The sequence below is a fragment of the Portunus trituberculatus genome, chromosome 33 (assembly GCF_017591435.1).
Source record: "Portunus trituberculatus isolate SZX2019 chromosome 33, ASM1759143v1, whole genome shotgun sequence".
NCBI lineage: Eukaryota > Metazoa > Arthropoda > Malacostraca > Decapoda > Portunidae > Portunus > Portunus trituberculatus.
In genome coordinates this window covers 13,592,334-13,615,413 of record NC_059287.1, presented here as the reverse complement: position 1 = coordinate 13,615,413, position 23,080 = coordinate 13,592,334, and the positions used below count along the sequence as shown (strand labels likewise).

At 37.7% G+C, this 23,080-nt stretch overlaps 1 protein-coding gene across 8 annotated transcripts in view; it reads right to left on the bottom strand.

The window, feature by feature from the left end:
• Positions 1 to 534: 534 nt before the first annotated feature.
• The window catches only part of LOC123512371 (ATP-dependent translocase ABCB1-like), a 45,357-nt gene continuing 22,811 nt past the window's right edge, over positions 535 to 23,080 (bottom strand). For 7 of the 8 annotated variants that reach the window (XM_045268736.1, XM_045268741.1, XM_045268740.1 and 4 more), the window contains 18 exons: positions 21,936 to 22,122; positions 21,140 to 21,317; positions 20,560 to 20,732; positions 19,741 to 19,944; positions 18,346 to 18,516; positions 18,007 to 18,199; positions 17,271 to 17,467; positions 16,076 to 16,228; positions 15,257 to 15,361; positions 14,542 to 14,703; positions 13,961 to 14,164; positions 13,582 to 13,711; positions 8,579 to 8,690; positions 8,175 to 8,331; positions 4,303 to 4,500; positions 2,585 to 2,791; positions 2,105 to 2,251; positions 535 to 966 (listed from right to left, as the gene is read on the bottom strand). In XM_045268736.1, the coding sequence (XP_045124671.1) occupies positions 775 to 966; positions 2,105 to 2,251; positions 2,585 to 2,791; positions 4,303 to 4,500; positions 8,175 to 8,331; positions 8,579 to 8,690; positions 13,582 to 13,711; positions 13,961 to 14,164; positions 14,542 to 14,703; positions 15,257 to 15,361; positions 16,076 to 16,228; positions 17,271 to 17,467; positions 18,007 to 18,199; positions 18,346 to 18,516; positions 19,741 to 19,944; positions 20,560 to 20,732; positions 21,140 to 21,317; positions 21,936 to 22,122 (3,070 nt within the window). In that variant the 3' untranslated portion in view covers positions 535 to 774. The remainder of the gene's footprint in view (positions 967 to 2,104; positions 2,252 to 2,584; positions 2,792 to 4,302; positions 4,501 to 8,174; positions 8,332 to 8,578; positions 8,691 to 13,581; positions 13,712 to 13,960; positions 14,165 to 14,541; positions 14,704 to 15,256; positions 15,362 to 16,075; positions 16,229 to 17,270; positions 17,468 to 18,006; positions 18,200 to 18,345; positions 18,517 to 19,740; positions 19,945 to 20,559; positions 20,733 to 21,139; positions 21,318 to 21,935; positions 22,123 to 23,080) is intronic. The other variant, XM_045268738.1, reaches the window with a different exon arrangement.

Below are 23,080 nucleotides of genomic sequence, written 5' to 3'. Positions count from 1 at the left end.
CCAATACTATGATTAATACGCTCATCCATTAAGTTTGGAAAGCCAAAGATCTACTGTAAATATGAGAGCTATTTACTTACCAAGCAAATATCCCAACAAAGAAGATAACTTGGACAAGTCTCACACACACACACACACACACTAAAGACCTAGATTGGAATATGCAGGAGTTGTGTGGACTCCCCATAAAAAGAAACACATAAGAAAATTAGAGAGACTACAAAAAATGGCTACAAGAATGGTTCCAGAATTTAAAGGGATGGCATATGAGGAGAGACTAAAGGCAATGGATCTACCAACCTTGGAGCAGAGAAGAGAGAGAGGGGATCTGATACAAGTTTATAAATTGATTAACGGAATGGATGAAGTGGATAATGAGAAACTGATCCTGAGAGAAGAATATGACTTTAGAAGCACAAGATCGCATAGTAAGAAACTAAGGAAGGGACGATGTCTGAGAGATGTTAAAAAATTTAGTTTCCCGCAAAGATGTGTTGAGACTTGGAACAGTTTGAGTGAGGAAGTGGTGTCATCAAAGAGTGTACATAGTTTTAAAGAAAAATTGGACAAGTGTAGATATGGAGACGGGACCACACGAGCATAAAGCCCAGGCCCTGTAAAACTACAACTAGGTAAATACACACACACACACTCCTGAAGAGTAAGAATAAATGCTCCACCATCTACAATAATTAAAATATTTAAGCAGCTACTTTGTAGTAAGTGATTACAAAAGAATAGAGATCTATGACAACAAAGCCGACCACTAAGTGGTCAGTGATTGGTTTGGTAAAGGGAATAATAGTGGCCCTTCTTTTCCATGAGTTCGGAATGAGTGCCAACTTCCACCACCTGGCCAGACTGTATCACGGCAATAGTGTCTGCTCCCTGGATGGTGGACAGCCGGTGGGCAATGACAATACTGGTACGCCCTGCCTGCGCTTGCTCCAGGGCCTCCTGCACCACCTGCATATTATACAGAAATAAAATGTAAATGGAATAAGTTAAATAAATTATAATACAGTGAAGACTCAATTCTTGAACTTAATTAATTCCAAATGGCTATTCAAATATCAAAAAGTTTGACTATCAATATCCTTAAATCAGGTAATTCATTCTAATCTTAGCAAAACCTCAATTTTATAAAAATTCAAATGTATTTTTTTTTTTTTTTGTACATACCGTCTGTGAAGGCTGGTCATGAATAAATTAGAAGAGGAGGGAAGAAGGGTGAGAAGGAGGAGGGAGTTCGTCCAAGGACAAGTCACCATCCATGATAAAGTCTTTGTAACTTTTCTCTTGGTGTTATTCCTGTGAATCCACTAGTGGAGAGCTGTGGCTCACTAACACTTGCACTCTCACCAGATTCCTTATTTTAACCACTAATAAACCTCTTTGGTGCCATCATAAGTTTCTGAATGAAAAATTATCGACAGAATGCAGAAAAATGTTGTTTTTCTCAAGACTGCAGCAGGATTAGGGATGTGCACTGGAATTTGGTACATTGAATTACCAGTATTACCGGTATTGCCATTAATACAGTATCAGAACAGGACAGTGACGGTTGCAAGAAGGAAGAGGGGAGAGCTTTGTATACAACTAAATGTGCAGCTGTTTGATTACCACATATTTTCACCACTAATAAGCCTATGGTGTTAATATAAGTTCAGAAATGAAAAACTAGACACAATGCACAAGAATGATGACCATGACAGCCCAACTGGCAGAGGGAGGGGAAGGAGAGGCCAGGGAGCCTTTTGTTTACAACCACATATGTGGGCGTTTGACTATCAAGCATTTTTTTTTAATATTAAATCAAACCTTTCCATTCGAATATTGAAATGGTTGACAATTTAGATGTTCAAATATTGAGTCTCCACAGTACTTAGTGTTTTTTCCCTTACCTTTATAACTTCTTATGTTCAATCATTCATCTTATTTTATAAGTCATTCTACCATTATCTGCATCAATTTAACACTCACTGTTCTAATTGATCAGTTAACCTTCCTTCAATACCGATTATATCAATTTTTCCATTTTTCACTGAATTCAAATATATCATTTCATTCATTATGTGTCATGCATCAGGCATTATATCCTCACCTTTTCACTCTCAGTATCTAGGGCAGAGGTGGCTTCATCTAGAAGCAGCACACTCGGGTTCCTCACCAGTGCCCGGGCTATGGCCACACGTTGCTTCTGTCCACCTGACAACTGGCTACCTTTTCCACCAACTCTGGTGTTGTATTTCTGAAAGATTTTAGAAAATTAAATACAAATTCCACTTTTGCTTCTACTTGTGCCAGTGTATTACTCATGTTACAATTACTTAAAGATGACACTACTATTTACAAAATTAATATTGAATACATAAGAATGGATCACCACTATTTCTGCAACCTCTGAAAGTTAGGTAAAGTTCTTAGTACATCATATAACATCAAAATAAACAAAGAAAACTGTTCATCTTTCTTGTTATTTTTAACAATTTGAAAAGAAAGAATACCTGGTCTTTCCTTTGCAACTAACTTTAATCATGGTAAATCACAGCAGGATCCCACATAGAAAGCAGAAGTGACTCACATCAGGAAGAGATTCTATGAAAGCATGAATGTTTGCCTTCTTGGCTGCTGCCACTACTTCATGGTGTTCTACCCTCCTGGTGTTGTCTCCATAGGCAATGTTTTCTTCAATGGTACGATCAAACAGTACTGGTTCCTGAGACACCAACCCCAGCTGCTGCCGTACCCATCCCACATTGAGTGCCTCAATGTCTTGACCATTAATGCTCTGTAGGAAAGTAAAATATGCAGGTATAAATATAGATAACAAAAACTTATCCAAAATATTTCTGCAGTAGTTGGTGGCTCCATCAACTTCTCATAAAATTGGTCTGCTTCACAAGAGTAAACATCTTTTAATCATTATTATTACCACATCTTGATTTTTTTTTTTTGTAGACTTTTATGAAAGTGTTTGCACTAGTACTAGTTATCCAAATAGATCACATTTATATTTTCTAATTTTGATATTAAACTGAAGAAATGTCACATTGGTTTCCTACACTACAGTTAGATAATTTCCAAAGCCAACTATTATATTCGAAAGTTGTACAGGTTGAACCTCCCAAATCCGGCATCCACCGGACCTTAGACTTGCCGGACCATGGAAAATTCCGAACTATAGGTGGTCCCCAAAACACCCTCTATATATATTTACCCTGCATTATACAAGAGTAGCTGTAACATTGTTTTGATATATGATAGTTGTACATGAAAATATACATGCAGAAGCATATAGAAAAACACGCTGTTGTAAATTAAGTTCAGCATGGAAAATTTTTACCTGCGCCATTACCATCTCGCCGGACACAGGAACCTTACCAGCACGCCGAAGCTTAAACCACTATATGAGAGCACTGTCTAAATCACTGCTTTTACCCTCCTTAACCTCCTTAACCTCCATGTTCTTCTTGCTCTCACACTCACTGTAAAACTTGAGAAGTTGATTCTTCTGCTTTTTTATATCATAGACGGTTGATGAGCCAATGTTGTACTGTTGGCATAGGCTCCGCACTGAAACACCTTTATCTAGCTTCCTCAATAGGTCCACTTTCTGTTGCACTGATATTGTCATATGTTTGCGCTTTTCTTTGGTTCACACACACTATCACTTCCTGGTCGCTTGGAAGCCATGTTTAGGGGCAAATATTACAGAAAAAAATGTTTATGCACCTGGAGGGGTGGTGCTTGCAATGAGCAGCAGTGTGGTACTGATCCAAATTTGACCCAGAATGCCCAGGCTCCAAAACACAGTACAGCGCTGCCACGTCCTAACGGCAGTCCAGCAAATTACTCCGGCCAATTCAAAAATTCCGGCAAACAAAAATTTTGCCGGATTACAGGTGTTGTTGGATGAAAGAATACCGGATTAAGGAGGTTCAACCTGTACCATCTTTACAGCAGGCTCAGTCCATCCTACATCAAAATTAGATTTAATTAATTCAATTTTCCAGTTCTTTTCTATACAGAATTAATAAATTATGGAACATGCTTCCAAGCTGTTGCAAAAAACAAAAACCAATGGTAGCTACATTATTTCCCACAAAGTTATTTCTTTCCACCAATGTTTTTTTCTACAGGGCTTAAGGCTTTAGAGGTGCTGACAATAATCCTAACTGTTATTACCTTACTACCTGAGAATGGCCATGGACTAAAATCTCTAATACTGCATAACTCAGCTGTATTTGAGCAGTTGAGCTTTTGAAAATGTATCTCGTAAAGAAAAACATTCATACCTACCACTGTCCCTTTTTGGGCATTATAGAATCTCTCAAGGAGACTGATAATGGTAGACTTGCCACAACCAGAGGAGCCCACTAATGCAAGGGTTTTGCCTCGGTCCACCCGCACTCCTAGACCCTGCAGTATGGTGGTGTCTGGCCGAGTTGGATACACAAAGTGGACACCCTGAAGCTCTATGGTGCTGACGTCTCCACTCTAAAAATACAATAAAAGTGATGTAGTCATGCATATGTTGCCTGGTCCCTACAAGAAAGAAGAGGAGAACTAGAGAAACACAGTAAACATGAACATAAATAAATGGCAATTCCTCTCTCCCACCACTTCACGGGAACAGTTCCAGATAAACATAAAGACATAAATAAAGTGAACAATAAGTAGTTTCAATAAATAAATAAATAAAAAAAATAATAAATAAACAAATATATATATATATATATATATATATATATATATATATATATATATATATATATATATATATATATATATATATATATATATATATATATACACACACACACACACACACATATATATATATATATATATATATATATATATATATATATATATATATATATATATATATATATATATATATATATATATATATATATATATATATATATATATATATATATATATATATATATATATATATATATATATATATATAGTCATACTAACACAAATTCGCTGAACACGAAACTCACGTATACACGAATCGGTAAAATATCCTATATTTTGCCAAGCACGACTTTGACTCGCGATTGCACGATTTGGTCTCCATTTGAATCTCCCGCTGGTCCTGGTGGATGCATTTGACCTCCCCTCTCAAGCGTCTTGGACTCTTCGTAATTTGCTGAAAGCCATAGAAGATGCAACATCCCTCTTCAATGAAACAGATCCCATCCTGGAGAGGAGCATTATGGTAAGTTCAAGAGGTTGAGGAGCTTCTTTTGCCCTACAAGGAGACCTTACACCATATGGAAGCATCTGCCAGTCAGAGGCCCATCACTTCATATTTCAAGGCCTCTCCAACCAGCAAATAAACTAAATGTACTAGTACTATAATTAAATAAAATGTGTGCTTGGTACTTCATTATTTTTTTTTTTTCTAGCCCTTTTGGTAAAAAAAAAAAAATTCATTTTGGGAGGATCTGGGAATGTAACCCCGATTTTCCCCATAGGTCCTGTTATTCGCCAAGCACGAATCTCGCCGTAAACGACAAGCTTGGGAACGTAACTGTCGTGTTGGGCGAGGTATAACTATATATATATATATATATATATATATATATATATATATATATATATATATATATATATATATATATACAGTAAGGTCTCAGTTTACGTCAGTTACGTTCCTGAAATATGACGTAAATTGATTTTGTACGTAACTCGAGTTTCCGTACATTTCAAAGCATATTATCGAGTTTTCAACCAATCATTGTTTATGGTCATTCAGGTAAGTTAAAGGTTATATTGTTATATTATTTACAACTATGTAGGAATATGAAACACAAGCTTGTTTTTGTTGTTGATTAGGGCCGCGAACGCGAAGGACTGCAGGTTGCCAAGAGGGGTGGACTCCTGAGGCTGCCAGGAGGGTGGGCAGGTCGAATGTTGTGATGCCCAGGGCGGACAGCTGGGAGCGTAGTGCAGTGCGGTGGGAGTAGAAGCGTGGACAGCGGAGCAGGAAATGAATAGGAAAGGGCAATAGGGATCAGCAGACAGACGCAGACGGTGCAAGTGAGCTGCGAGTGTCGTGTGGCCCAGGCGAAGGCTCCGGAGTTGTTATTGTTGTGATGGGTGTGCAAGCCCTCAAGGTCGTCAACCTCCCCATTGTCATGGTAACGGGCTTCCCATTTTCTTCTTCACTCCCTCACACACAGCTGCTGCCTCTCTTCTCATGTCTTTTAATTATGTCCTCTTTTTCTTGTAACGTAATGGTTTTCGTTTTCTTAGCATCACTGCTGTCACTAAGGAGTTTTCTCTTTGGTGCCATTGAGCAAGATACTAAGAACTTGAGTCAGTAAACACAGAAGTAGGATAACACTTGCCAGGGGCAACGGTGTGGTGGAACTGAGGCAGAGTGTTATTGTATTCAAGCGTGAGGTGGGTGGTGTGACGGGTAACCACTAGTGACACCTGGTGGCCAACAATAACAATAAATCCCGCGCTTTACGATTTATAAATTTTCTATTTTTTTATCTTAAATTGCCTTATAGTGGACTGACGTAACTATGAGTTTGACATAACTCGAGACCGACATAACCCGGGACTTTACTGTACATTTATATATATATATATATATATATATATATATATATATATATATATATATATATATATATATATATATATATATATATAAACAGTAAGGTCTCGGTTTACGTCAGAGTTACGTTCCTGAAACATGACGTAAGTCGATTTTGTACGTAACTTGAGTTTCCGTACATTTCAAAGCATATTATGGAATTTTCAACCAATCATTGTTTATGGTCATTTAGGTAAGTTAAAGGTTATATTGTTATATTATTTACAAGTATGTAGGAATATGAAACACAAGCTTGTTTTTGTTGTTGATTAGGGCCACAAACGCGAAGGACTGCAGGTTGCAGAGAGGGGTGGACGCCTGAGGCCACCAGAAGGGTGGGCAGGTCGAATGTTGTGACGCCCAGGGTGGACAGCTGGGAGCGTAGTGCAGTGCGGTGGGAGTAGAAGCATGGGCAGCGGGGCAAGAAATACAATAGGAAAGGGCAATAGGGATCAGCAGACAGGCGCAGAACCTCCCCGTTGTCATGGTAACGTTGTCATGGTTGTGATAGCCGGGTTGGCTATATATATATATATATATATATATATATATATATATATATATATATATATATATATATATATATATATATATATAGTAAACCATGGCTCTCGTCGGGTGTCTCATCTCCGGTGTGAAATGGTCTTCACATATTATTCTAACCAATATATATCCAAATTTATATAGCAGATTCCTCAATATATTGTTGATTTTTGCAGTATGCATCTCAATTTTTCTGGATTTAAACTATTTTTGTGAAATAAGCATTTCCTGACTTAAAAATTTAAACTAATAAATAAATACTATATAACACATTAAGATAATCAAAAGAAAATACATAATGTACCCTAGATGAGTACACAAGGAATTAAATGTAGTACTACTGTATGTGAAAAGAAACTTGGAAGATGAGGTGTGTGGTTCTGCGGTGTTGTTTTAGATTTGTGTCAAAAATTGTGAATTCATTTGAGGCTCTACTATGTTAGTCAAACATTCTACACCTTGTAAGGCTTCTGGCAATGAACCCAAGTACCATAGGGAGAGGCTTACCACAAAAGAGTAAGTGAGACTCCTCAACATGCTCCAGAAATGGTCAAGGTATGTAGACATGGATTGGCATTACACCATCAATGGATATATAACAGCAAAAATAACTAACTTAAAATAAGACACCAATAAAGCTATGGTAAAACTGGAGCCTGCATTAGCCTTTTGGATCAGTTAATGCATTTAGAACATTGCTCACCATCTGTGAGAAGACCAGGTAGCTTTATAGCATTAAAGCAAGTTTATGGGAGACGACCCTGATGGCGACCCAAATGCCTCCCATGAGTTTTTCTTAATGCATAAGGGCATGTCTAAAAGTAAGTTTGAGTTGAAAACTATTTAAGAGTTTCGAAAAGGTTAATAAGAGTTGGGGTTGGAATGTAACATGCATGAAAATTGCAGAATCATAGTAATTACAACTACGTCCTTTTATTACTTTATTTAGCTATAAAATATGAAATATATGATACAAAAATGAAAATTAAAACTTGACACTTACCAAACGGAGGCCAATACCAGCAGAGGAATCAATTTGTGGGTTGCGGTCCAGGAGATGAAAGATCTGTGAGGCTGCTACACGAGCTTTGCTATAATTGGGAGCAAATGCCACAGCTTGTCCAACCATCATGGTCCCCAGGATGAGAGCTTCAGCTACCCTGAGAAGATAGAAGTATCATCATTTCATTTACCATTCTTGAGGTAGAGAGTGTAGACATTTAACAAACTGGTAATAAGAGAACTGTTTGCAATGAAAGTCCTAGACATTTTCATCATTCCGTAAGGATGTATATATCCATATATATTGACACTTTTTTTCATTGTTAATTTCTGTTTGCTAAAGTCCAATACAAATATATTACTTAAGAACTAACATGTAAACAAGTTGGCATTTCAAAAACTTACTTAAACACATCTTCATATGATATTTGACCAACATCAACAAGGTGACCTCCATACAGCATGGTTGTGGCATAAGCAAAGAATGGGACAGCTTGAGCAAATCCAAAAGCAACACCTATAAAATAGCAGTGATAAGACACCAACAGGAATGTCTTGTTTTTAAGATGGTGAAACTATGCAATGGAATCTCCTGTAATTTTACAGGTTTTACAGTGGTGCATGGGAGGAATAAGCACTCTAAATAATAGTACTATGTTTCCCCCCACAATACTAAAATAATTTCAAGACTACCATTTATGTTATCAGCCTCTCATTATCAACTTCTTTTGAATATCAGGAAAAAAATAAATATAATTAAATTCATAATCTGAATCTTCTTATGTGCAGAGGAAACACACACACATTCATCCCCACACACACACATACACACACACACACACACCCGGTAGCTTAGTAGTTAGAGCGCTGGCTTCACAAGCCAGAGGACCAGGGTTCGATTCCTCGGCCGGGTGGAGATATTTGGGTGTGTCTCCTTTCACGTGTAGCCCCTGTTCACCTAGCAGTGAGTGGGCACGGATGTAAATCGAGGAGTTGTGACCTTGTTGTCCCGGTGTGTAGTGTGTGCCTGGTCTCAGGCTTATCCGAAGATCGGAAATAATGAGCTCTGAGCTCGTTCCGTAGGGTAACGTCTGGCTGTCTCGTCAGAGACTGCAGCAGATCAAACACACACACACACACACACTGGCAAGATAGGAGGGATAAGGAAAATGACTGGATTAAGTTTTTACTGAATAAGATCTCCGAGGAGGAAGAATGCCTATATGCTGAGTTAGAGGAAAGTGTGATACTAGGAGCTTTTGAAGAAGGCAAGAGTAGACCATTAAAATTTAAATTAAAGTCTCAGGTGGCAGCCTAGGCCTTGCTGAGGAGGGCCTGGAAACTCAAAGACTATGAGAAAACCAAAACAATTTACATAAGAAGAAATATGACACAGGATGAAAGAATGAAAATGAAAGAGCTTGTAACTGAAGTGAGAGAGAAGAATGAGGAAAGAACTGAGGAGGAAAAGACCAAGTTTTTTTGGAGGATGAGAAATGGGAGGCTGAAGAAGTGGTGGATAAAACAGACGGAATAGACATTACACTGACTGAAACATGGAAGAAAGAGATTAGGAATGGAATTCAAGTGACTTACACGAATATAGATGGATTTCTGTCTAAGAGGCTAGAATGTATGGATTACCTAAGAAACAATGAACCGGACATAATGTGTGTGTGGAAACAAAGTTAAGGCCGAAATAAAGCTAGATTGGTTTGATGTAAAACACTACAAAGTATGGAGAAATGATAGAAAAAATAAAGGAGGTGGTGGTATAATGGTTTTTACTAAGGAAGATCTGATAGTGAAGGAGGTGAACTTTAGTAAGGAAATGAGGAAGTGATAAGTATGCTTATAACAGATGGTAAGAGGGACATTAATATTATAACAGTATACATACCACCCAGAACCAGTGCTTGGAATATGAACAGTATCAAATGGTGATGAGAAATACTCTAGACAGAATGAAGCAGGAACTCATCAGAAAGGATAGTGATGATAGTCGAGGACTTTAATTGTAAGGAAATAGTGTGGGAAGACTACGAAGTGGTGAATGGTGGTGAGTGGGCAGAGGAATTGTTAAAGGTAGCAACAAATAACTTGATGACACAGTGGGTGAGATCACCAACAAGGTGCAGGGGACAAGATGTTGCAGCAAGGTTGGATTTGGTATTTACCAGGGGCATCTCCCTAAAAGAGGAAATTGAACATGAATGTCCCTTGGGGAAAAGCGACCATGATGTCCTAAGTTTTGAGCTGGATACGGAATTAAGCACGGAAAAGAGTGTGGAGAACAGGGAGGAAAAATTAAATTATATCAGGGCAAATTATAACCATATAAGAGAGTTCTTTAATGAAATTGACTTGTCTGTGGTATACCAGGAAGGGGATATGCAATTGAAATCCGATAAATTTATGGATTTATATAACTCTGCTGTGAAATTTGTGCCATATCACAGAAAGAGGACTTTAAATAATAAACAGTGGTTTAATAGAAATTGTGAAGAAGCAAAAAAGAACAAAGAAAAGGCATGAAAAAAACTGAAGGAAAACAGTGAAGTATTATCAAGAGAAGTCTACAAAACAGCAAGGAATAGATATGTTGAAGTAAGGAGAACAGCACAAAAGGAATATGAACAGAGAGTGGTGGAAAACTGTGATAGTGACCCTAAAATGTTTTACAAATTCATAAATGAAAAACTAAATAAAAGGGAGGCAATAGAAAAGTAAAAAATGGGGAAGAAGTATATGAGGATGCTAGAGATATAGCTGAAATTTTGAACGACAACTTTTGCAAAGTGTTTACAAAGGAGGAGCATTTTACAGGAGGAAGGCCTACGGAAATAAAGCAAATGCAGGACATCATGGTTACTAAAGAAGATATAAGGAAAATTATAAGTAACTTGGATATTAATAAATCAATGGGGCCTGATGGCATATCTGGGAGGTTGCTAAAGAATGTAAGGATCAATTGTTGAACCCCATATTTGATATTGTGGAAACCTCCATACGAACAGGAATAGTCCCGAAAGAGTGGAAAAGAGCTGACATTGTGCCTATATATAAGAATGGTAGTAGAATGGAACCGTTAAATTACAGACCAGTATCGTTGACTAGTATATTGTGCAAGGTATGTGAAGAAGTAATTAAAGCTAAGTGGAGTGAGTATCTAGAAAGTGAAAACATTCTGAGTGAAAGGCAGTTTGGTTTCAGAAAAGGAAGATCGTGTATCCAATTTATTATGTTTTTATTCAAGAGTGACTGACATACTACAACATAGAGAGGGATGGGTGGATGCTATCTACCTGGACTTGAGAAAGGCCTTTGATAAAGTGCCACACAATAGACTGATGTGGAAACTAAAGAAGATTGGAGGAGTAAGTGATAAACTAGCAAAATGGATGGAAAATTACTTAGTGGGAAGAGAAATGAGAACAGTGGTGAAAGGAAAGAAGTCCGAGTGGAAGAAGGTAACCAGTGGAGTTCCACAAGGGTCAGTGCTTGGTCCCATCATGTTTTTGATTTATGTTAATGATATGCCAGTAGGAATTGACAGTTACATGAATATGTTTGGGACGATACTAAAATTATGAGGAGAGTAAAGAATGTGGAAGATTGTAACAAGTTACAGGAAGATCTTGATAAAATATATGAGTGGAGTAAAGAGTGGCAGATGGAATTTAATATAAACAAGAGCCATGTTATGAAAATGGGAAGAAGTAGATACAGACCAAACAGGGATTACAGGCTGGGTGATGAGAAAATTGAAGAGACCAATGAGGAGAAAGACTTAGGAGTAACCGTGCAAAACACTTTGTCACCGGAGAAACACATTAACAAGATATTTGGGAAAACATATAACATGCTTCAAAATATTGGTCTTGCATTCCACTACCTAGATGAAGGAATGATGAAGAAGATATTATGCACTTTAATAAGACCCCAGTTAGAATATGCAGCTTGTGTCTGGTCACTGCATATGAAGAAAAATGTGAAGAAGGTGGAAAGGGTACAGAGGCTGGCAACAAGGATGGTACCAGGACTCAGGGAGTTAGACTATGAGGAAAGGCTGAGGGAACTGGGGCTGACCACATTAGAAGAGAGAAGAACAAGGGGAGACATGATAACTATGTATAAATTGGTGAACAAGATTGACATATTGGACAGAGAGTTGATAAAGGTGACCACAAGTAATCATCTCCGAGGACATGGAAAAAAACTAATAAAAGACATCTGTCTAAATGACGTGAGAAAGTACAGTTTCCCGCATCGTAGTATTGATAAGTGGAATAAACTGAGCAGTGATGTCGTTGACGCAGTGTGTGTCAATCAGATGAGAGATATGACAGGAGTGGCCAAGGAGGCAGGACACAGAGAGCTTAGCTCGGTCCCTGTAATACACAAATAGGTAAATAGGTAAATACACACACACACACACACACACACACACACACACACACACACAACACGGCCCGGTAGCTCAGTGGTTAGAGCGCTGGCTTCACAAGCCAGATAACCGGGGTTCGATTCCCCGGCCGGGTGGAGATATTTGGGTGTGTCTCCTCTCACGTGTAGCCCCTGTTCACCTAGCAGTGAGTAGGTACGGGATGTAAATCGAGGAGTTGTGACCTTGCTGTCCCGGTGTGTGGTGTGTGCCTGGTCTCAGACCTATCCCAAGATCGGAAATAATGAGCTCTGAGCTCGCTCCGTAGGGTAACGTCTGGCTGTCTCGTCAGAGACTGCAGCAGATCAAACAGTGAATACACACACACACACACACACACACACTGGGAAAAAAAAATACAAAAAAAACATGTATCTTAAATATTCAACAATAGAAACTTAAAACTATTGTAGGACATTATCTGTAATAGCGCAAATTCTTTAAGTTTTATCACCAGCAGCATACTATATATATATATATATATATATATATATATATATATATATATATATATATATATATATATATATATATATATATATATATACAGTCCATGGACAAATTATTAGATGCACCTTGGTTTTCTTTGTATCTTGCATGTTATGAGTAGAAAACGTTCATTAATTAAGAATGTTCCTCTACTTCCCTGGCCAAGAAATTCACCAGATATGAATCCTATACAAAATGTATGGGAGCTGATAAAGAGAGAAGTGGCAATTAATGAATCATTACAACGAAACATCAACTGATTGAGAAGATAATTCATGTCTGGTATGGATTTTTACAAGCCTCAAGTATCCAAACTACTTTAATCTGTAAGTTTTAGGCATGTCTAATTCTAATTAGCAACGTTTTCTACTCAAAATCTGCAAAATTCAAAAAAATTCAAGGTGTGTCTAATAATTTGTTCAGGGACTGTATATATACTACTTATTAAAGAAAATTGGTATTGCAATAATAGTACCTCTAAGGTGTGATTTCTTCAAGGCTTGTAGGTGAGGTTTGAGCAAAGCAGCAGAATATGCATCAGCAAAGTACTGCTCTTTATGAAGGCTGGCCACTGTGCGGATGTTTGTGATACACTCTATGGCAAGCTGCAAGCATTTGGTATGATGACAATATGTAATGCACATCTCTAAATGAAGAGAGAGAGAGAGAGAGAGAGAGAGAGAGAGAGAGAGAGAGAGAGAGAGAGAGAGAGAGAGAGAGAGAGAGAGAGAGAGAGAGAGAGAGAGAGAGAGAGAGAGAGAGAGAGAGAGAGAGAGAGATGTAATAAAAGTTTTTACTGAAAACTCAACAAAAATATCATTTTACAACCTATTTTGACGATAAAACTATCTCACCTTTCCTGCATCTTGTAAGGACTCAGACTCTGTGACACTCTGGCCCATCAGAATCTTGCTTTGAAGGTACACAGCAATGAGAACAAAAGGTATGAAGGGGAAAGAGATAAGCCCAAGCCTCCAGTCATAATAGAGAGCCAGGCAGATGCTGACACCGAGAGTGGTGAGGGCCTGTATTATTGTACCAATTCTTGATCCTGTGGCCTAGCAGGAAAAAAGAAAAAGGTAAGCTGCCTTTAAAAAGTAAAAACTCAAGCTTGTAATCAAGAAACAGCTTGCAAGCTCTGCCCTGTGCCATCATTAGTAGTTTATTTCATTTCCTTCCATCATAGCAACTTGAAGGAATGAAAAAAAACTTATACATTAGGTCCACATTCAAAGGTAAAGTTGACAATTATATATTCATGGTACATACTACCAACTTAAGGTAAATTTGAACTCTCATTCCACAAGATTAAGTGTCAAGGCAGCATAGGTGCACATGATATAATACAACAAAACTTGGCTGGTAGCCCTATTTCACATAAAATGTGCAATAGTAAACAATAAACCAAAACAACAATGTCAGCAAAGTAACTCACCCCCTGGACCGAGGCAGCATCCCCTGAGAGACGGGAACACAAGGCACCAACAGAATTCTTGTCATCATCAAACCACCCCACCTCCTGCCTTAACATGGCAGCAAACGTAAGTTTACGCAGCCGTGATGTTAGTGTCTCTCCAGAAAGGGTAAACATGTATGCCTGTTGCAAAAAAGTTTCATGAATTTTCTATTTATCTACATGTCAAGCTGACATCATACTACAAGTTGAGAAGCCAAAACATGGCACTGATACAAAGGTTTAAGAAATCCTATCTTCCACCCTTCAGTTTGCTCTGTCACACATGGGATGTTGGTCTTGTCTTTTTGTTCTGCCCCTTACAGTGGCCTTTCAAGACAGAATATACTGAGACAAAGGGAATACAAAGATATTTTCCTTATTTCCCATGTTTCAGACCTAGCTATGTAGTTTATCAGCTCGTGCCAAATACATATTCTTATGTACAAGATTGTAAATTTTGCAATTAGAATTATAAAACAGCCTACCATTTTCATCCTTTGCTTGCTCAGTGGAGACTGTTCATTCCAGCTGATCAGTGCTCCCATGATGTAATCAGGAGGCACATTTGAACAACTCAAACTAACTAACAAGAATCTTCATGCTAACAATGTGAAAAGTTTTAACAAGATTACTCATACAATAAGGATTATTTTTTTTATTCATTATGATCACCTACTGGTCACAATGATATTACCTGGATAAACATTGACACAGCTGCAATAAGGCCAATAATGAGAAACAGCACAGCATAATAATCTCCTTGTTTTCTGGCTTCTACTTCATCTGCTGTTGACAGGGACTGAAAGAGAAAATCATGATTACACAATATCAATTTTGCACACAAGTGAAAAACATGAATGGAACTGAGTGACAACAGTAAATCAGTCAGGCTTGATATGAGAAAAGCAGTCTGATTTGGGGACATTTGTGGTCTCTCTACATACAGGAACACTGAGGCTGCTGTAGGAGTCACCATATTTAATTTAGAATTTTGAGTGAAGGATGTGTGTGCAATGAGGTGTATGTAGTTTTGTGTGGAGAGAGTTGTCTTTAGATGGTATGCTGTGACTAAATCCTCTTAGTTGTGAGACAAAAAGGAAAATGTTCAACGAGCTGATAGCTGGCTTAGTGGTAGGTTCACTGCATCCCCTGATCCAATGTTTGAGACCTCACTTGGAGTAATAATTACTTTGGTAGGTGTCTACTGCCCCCTTAAATTTGACATGATCACCTGCTTGGATCAATACAGGCATATCTTTCATAGAGATCTCTGAAGTCCACATCTTAGTATTCACAACTTATCTCCATTCAGCCTGATCATACACATCCACTCTTCTTTATTTCAAAGGCATCACTTACATCTGACACTCTCGTCATCCCATTCTTACATCCTCAGAGTGGTCTTCTCCTTAATGTTATATCTTCCATATTCAATCCTGTTATCCTCACAATAAATCAGTGTTTTTCTATCAATACACGCAAAGCTTAATATGTATAACAGACCAAGACTTACCCCAAGAACTTCTCCAAACATGATGGCATAAAGGGGAACAATAGTGCCCTGGATGGCTGAGCCCAGTGCCCCGGCCAGCATGTATGGCCACTCAGTTGAATTCATCTTCATGATTCTAGACAATGGCACAGTGGGAAGATTATCCTTTTCCTTCTGAAATATAAGTGTCCCATGACAACAAATGTTTATCAAGCTAGCACTTTACATGTAATATTCAAAACTATGAGACCTTCTGTTTCTCCAGAACACAGAAATACCTCACAAAAATGACAAAGCTAGATATGTTACCACAGAACACAAGTCAAAATTTTTATCACATAGATCTAAATAAATGTACGTGCTTTCTTCACATCAGCTCAGCCTGCCTAGATTACAGCTCTGAATTTCTTTCTCTCTAGATTCTATAAACTTTCCATGCTTTCATCAATCAATACTCAGGATGTCAGATCAAAATAAACATGGCTCATGAAAGGCTGTCTGCATCATAAGCACAAATGCAGGTTGTATCCACACATCATCTCTAACTAAACAATGCACAAAGTTTAACTTGAAAAAAAGAAGCAACACTAGAAAGAGTGTGTTGAGTGATGTGGAGTACACCAGTAGTTCATGAATGGATAGCACATAGACTGATTGATTGTGCTCACACACCATTTTAATAATAACAAGGCCACACAACAAACTTTGAATCTCAGATGGTTAAGTTGTATTTTATTCAGTTTCAAACAAAAGTAGCTCAAATACTGTAAAACACAACTAGGTAAGCTAAGTAAATACAGTAAAGAATGTACACACACACACACACACACACACACACACACACACACACACACACACACACACATAGGAGACACATATGGAAACTGAAAAATAGGTAAAATTGGGCTCACTATAAAGCATGGTCAAACAAGTGTCAGTATTAGCAGTAGTAATGTTCAGTGTATATAAATGATAAGATGGAGAATACATCAAACTATGTGTCTTTTGCTGACGATGCACAACTTATGAGAAGAGTGAAGTAAATTGAAGATCATGAAAAACTGCAAAGACAATTACAGATGGCACATGAAAGCTATGGAGATAGGACAGTACAAGTTTAGCTCCTCTCTTGTATGTCATAACTAGGTAAACACACACACACACACACACACACACACACACACACACACACACACACACACACACACACACACACCTCTGTCCCCATGGAGTGCCTGCTGGCCTTGGTGGATGTGCGGCGGCGGCGGAGAGACTGCCTGGTAGAGGAGGTTCGGGCAAGAGCCACAGGAGACTTACTGACCAGATCGTCCATGATGTCTTGACTCAACTCAGCCACACTAACGACTTCATTCTCCTCATCACTGCTGTCAGACTCTGTATCTTCCTTGCCAGCTGGTTAAAAAAAGAGCATGACAATAATATGAATAAGTTAATTTACCATATGAAAGAAAAAACAGATCTGATTATGACCAAAATGTGTATATATACAATAGCATAATTTCTTTGAACTTATTGGTTTGACTCAAAAGTTTTCTTTTGCTTTTTTTGAGCCACACAATGAATAAAGAAAGTTGGTTGAAAAAACTAAAATAAAAATCCTCTACATAGTTTTCAAACACCTTTCACCATTGAACAGTTAATATGACATAAGAAAAAATACTATAATCAAGTCTACCAAACTCAAATATACATTAAAAACTACAAAGAAACAGTTCATGACATAATACATCAATCTAAGTTAATCTATTACCAGACTTTAGATTATAAAAAATTAAGTTTTTGAAATCTGGCTGCAAAATTAATAAATAATATAATTTTGCAGATGCATCTTGTAATTATTATGTGTCAGGGATACTAGCTAAGGAAAAAAAATGCTAGCTTGGCTTATGAAAAACATGACACTTTTATAAAAAAAAATGTGTATTACTTACCCTTGGAAGACTTTCGTTCATTTGGAGGGATTTGTGCGGTGACCAAGTTGTAGTAAAATGACTTGAGCTTCATGAGTTCCTTGTGGGTTCCTACTTCAGCCACTGACCCTTTATTGAGTGCAACAATTTTGTCAGCACTTCTAATGGTTGAGAGGCGATGGGCAACAATAACTGTGGTGCGACCACGACGAACCTGGAAAAAATAATGATAATTGTTACTATGGTAATATCTTACTTACATGAACTCCTCTTCATTATTATCAATAGGTGAAAAAATAAATAAAGAGATGAAAGAAATAATGGCAAAATAAGCAAGAACATAGTAAGTATGTTAGTAACCTTATCAAGTGCCTGCTGAACTATTGCTTCACTCTGGTTGTCCAGGGCAGAGGTGGCTTCATCCAGCAGGAGGATGCGTGGCTGTTTGACTAACGCCCGGGCAATGGCAACACGCTGCTTCTGCCCACCTGACATCTGCACTCCTCGATCCCCTACTTGAGTCTCATATTTCTGTTGATAAAATCAATCTCAAAAACAAGTGAACCTCCAAACTATAATCCACAATAGATATGGTGTTTAAAACCCATATACGTAATGTATTATACAATACATTCATAGTTCTATTTTGTCAGTGGTGATTTTTCAAATATATGCAAGTCTCAAGAATACTGGAGAAGTGCATCAGAAATATCAAGCATGGACTGGTTAGTGTAGTACACCATTATTCATGTTACACCAAATGAGTAGTGTCTACAGACACCATAAAGATAATATAACCACAATGCTTAGTACAGGTAACTCTCAATTTAAGTACATTTTGATTTACGCGTTTTTATTATAACGCGACCGAAAAAATATTACAATTAATTTAATTTGTGTGAAAAAATATTACAATTAATTTAATTTGTGTGATTGGTTTGCTAATATGCGATTTGGCCCAACCGCATTTTCAAACTGAGCGCCAGACACAATTTCAAACTGAGTACCAGAGAGTTCTGCAGCTGGCCGATAGGTGGGAGCTCTGCTCTTCTCGTGCCTCATTTGCAGTCTGCCAGCACTGAGTACAGACAGAATCTCTTCAATCTGCCTATAATTCACCAAGATGGCCCCAAAACTTCCTTCATCTTCTTCTGCAAGTGGGGTTATTTTTGATAAGATGATTTTTGATAAAGTGGTAATGCTCAGAGGAAGATGGTGACTGACTGTGGTGTGAGTGGTGATGGCAGTGACGCAGCAAGTGCTGTGTTTACGTATTCTTTGTTATATTGTTTTCACTTATTATTTTTTGCTTTCTCTTATCATTTCTTGCTTTTCCCTTTACTTTAAATAAATTTCTAGTATATTTAGAATGGTAAATAATAAAAACATGTTAATTTAGCCAAATAAAGAGTATTTTGTAAAAAAAAATTTGGACTACATCCCGCATCCCCCCTATTATCTATTGTTTCTTATGAGAATTACATGTTTGTTTTACGTGAATTTTGATATAGACGATGCCTCTTGGAACACACCTATAATGTAAATCGAGTTACCTGTACTGTGATAGACTTTGAATATTGCAAAATACTTATCTCAGCCATAGATTTTTCCAAAGATACATGTCCAGAACATGAAGATAACCTTAATGTCAAATTAAGTATCATGCAAAAAATTACAACACCCACTGAAAAATCCCATAATTCATATGATAAAGATTTAAGAGCAAGAGGTTATGACAGGATATATACACCACACCTTAGGCAGCTTCATTATAAAGTCATGTGCATTGGCTTCTTTAGCCGCTGCCTCTATTTCTGCCATGGAGACTCCATCCCTTCCATAACGTATGTTTTCAGCAATAGTGGTGCCAAAAAGGACTGGCTCCTGTCCCACCACACCAATCTGGTCCCTCAGCCATCCAATATTCAAATCTTGGATGAGCTGTCCATCAAGCATTACCTGCAAGATACAGAGAAACATTACACAAAATACTGCACTTAGGAATGTATATGTACAAAACACTTGTACTAATGCTAATTAATGAAGTAATATTTCAATATTTTCCAGACACCAATGCCTTCAAGAAATATATATGCTTCACACCCTAGAACAAAATTGATTTGTCAGGTTGAAGCAGTCACTGTCACTTCCTATTCTCCCTACAATAACTGTGTCATCTGCATATTTCACATATGATGACATTTCTGGAGTCACTATTTATATAGTGATGAATATATGCATTACTTCACTCTGTCACAAGTACTAACACATCATCATAAACACCTAAATAATGCTTTGAAGGTGTTGAGTATAAAACTATAGGGAGAGGCACCACCTTCAGATGCTCCTATTAATACTATGCAGCACTCACACCACCTAGACTTGAAATATATCACATAACAAGGCAAAGCAAGTGGAGAGAGAGAGAGAGAGAGAGAGAGAGAGAGAGAGAGAGAGAGAGAGAGAGAGAGAGAGAGAGAGAGAGAGAGAGAGAGAGAGAGAGAGAGAGAGAGAGAGAGAGAGAGAACTAAGAACAAAACATACTATCTGTTATCATAATGGTGTGATACTAACATCTCCTGATGGTGAGTCATAGAAGCGTTGTATGAGCTGGATGCATGTAGACTTGCCACAGCCTGAGGATCCAACTAGGGCAACAGTCTGACCAGGCTCAACCTTCAGGCTAACTCCCTGCAGAATCTTAACATCTGGCCGTGATGGGTAGCTAAAGTGCACATCTCTCAGCTCTGTGGAAAGGATGAGGGAGCTGATAGCAGACTCTTCAGCTAACTAGTCAGAAAAGTTTAGAAGTTAAAATGCCATCAAGGTTAAATTCACTAGTCAAAAAATACTCTAATCAACATTTGTTTGGTTATGTATTAATATTCATGTTATTGAGAGAACCTTCAAGAATGTATATAAGTGTAAAAAGTTAGCCTATCCCACTGTTTCTCATCCCTTCTTCCCTGAGAAAAGGACAAGTATGATTCCTGAAGTAGGGAGGTGATGCTATTACTCTAAAGATAATAATTAATCAAATTACAATGACCTGACGTCATTATAGGTCAATGTCAGATACTCATGGCTCAAAGCAGTGCTACAAATCCAACATCTGAGTACAGTTAATTGGTGTATAAAGTAAAGAGTTGATTACCAATTGTTCCTGTGACAAAGTGAGGCCGCTTTCCTTCTTTGCTGGATGGATCAATAGCAGACTTCCTCTCCACAATACTGAATATGGTGGCTGCTGCTCCTCGTGCTACTGTAAATGCTTCCCAGTATGGTGCTGACTGGCCCACATTCATGGCCCCCATCAGCACACTGAAGAATACCTACCATCAAACACAGAGAGAAAATCAGACAAGTAAACAACAAGTGAAAAGAAATGTTTTAAAGTAGAACCATTTTACCTACCAACATTTTGGGTGTTTTCTTCACTGAGGATACAGAAGGCATATATACATATGATGATACACCACTTTATCTGTATACTTCAAAGATGACAACACTCAAATGTCAGAAAATGAGATCATTCTCCTTCACCACAGACTTCTTACCATCATATTTTACAAAGAGTACAAGGCAATATTTCACTAATTTAGTAGCAAATAGAAAAGAAAATATCAATAACATTCATCAATACAAAAAGATGGGATATATATAACAAGGAGATTAGGTAGGAAATCTGGGTGGAAACTATGATACAGTAAAGCTGAAAGATTATGAAAATAAAAACATCTAAGAAGATAAAAGCGTGTTAGAATGGAAAGGATGATGGAACTAAGGATGCTACTTTCTTGCACAAGCATAATTCCAATATCAAGATATACAAGTGAGTACATAACAGTTTATCTTAGCTTTATAAACAGAGACATTACATTTCTATCTATACTTTCAAATTATAATGAAGTTCCTGCTAATGACAATGTTCCCTCAAGGCACATACTCACAATGATGAGTTTTGATGGGTCATAATCCCCGTTTCCTGCACGGGAGTCCAAAATAAGACCTGTGCCATACCAGAAAGCCAGAGCATAGGCAGCATAGATGAACAACCACATGACACCCACACCCACGCCCGTCATCAAGCCTCTTTTAACCCCGGCATTCCTGGCATACACCAAGTTGTCCTCATATCTGTGTGTGTATTCTGCCATTACTACCTATTCTTACATTCATTCACAATACAGTGAAGACTCAATATTTGAACGTCTAAATACTCAAAGTTTTCAATACTCAAACGCAAAAGTTTGATTTAATACTTGAAAAATACCTGATATCAAATGTCCACACATGTGGTTGTAAATAAAGGCTCCCAGATGTCCCCATTCCCCCTCCGCCAGTTGCAACTTGTGCTGTTGCTGTCATCAGAATAAAATTTTTCTGCATTTATCTGTAGTTTTTCATTCATAAACTTACATTAACACCAAAGGCTTATTAGTGGTGAAAATATCTAATAATCAAACGGCCACACATTTGGTCATATACAAAGCTCTGTCATCTCCCTTCTCACGGCCGCCACTGTACCATTCTGATACCATATTACTAGTAATGCCAGAATACCGAATGCCAGTGCACATCCTTAGTCTACCTAGTCCTGCCACAGTCTTGAGAAAAACAACATTCTTCTGCATTCTGTCAGTAGTTTTTCATTTAGAAACTTATGATGGCACCAAAGAAACTTATTAGTGATGAAAATAAGGAATTTAGTGAGAGTGCAAGTGTTAGTGAGCCACAGCACTCCATTAGTAGATTCACAGGAATCACACCAGGAGAAAAGTTACAAAAACGTTTTCATGGATGGTGATTCATCCTCCGGCAACCTCCTCCTCATCCCCACCCTTCTCCCCTCATCTTTCAAGTTTTCCATCACCAGCCTTCACTTATGGTATGTACAAATCAAAATTTTAAAAAATAAATAAATAAATAAATAAATAAACAAATAAATTGAAATTTTTATGAACTTGAAGTTTTGCTAAGATTAGAACAAATTACCTGATCTATAGATATCAATAGTCAAGCTTTTTAATACTCGAACAGCCATTTGGAACAAATTAAGTTTGAGTATTGAGTCTCCACTGTGCTTGTAAGCAAT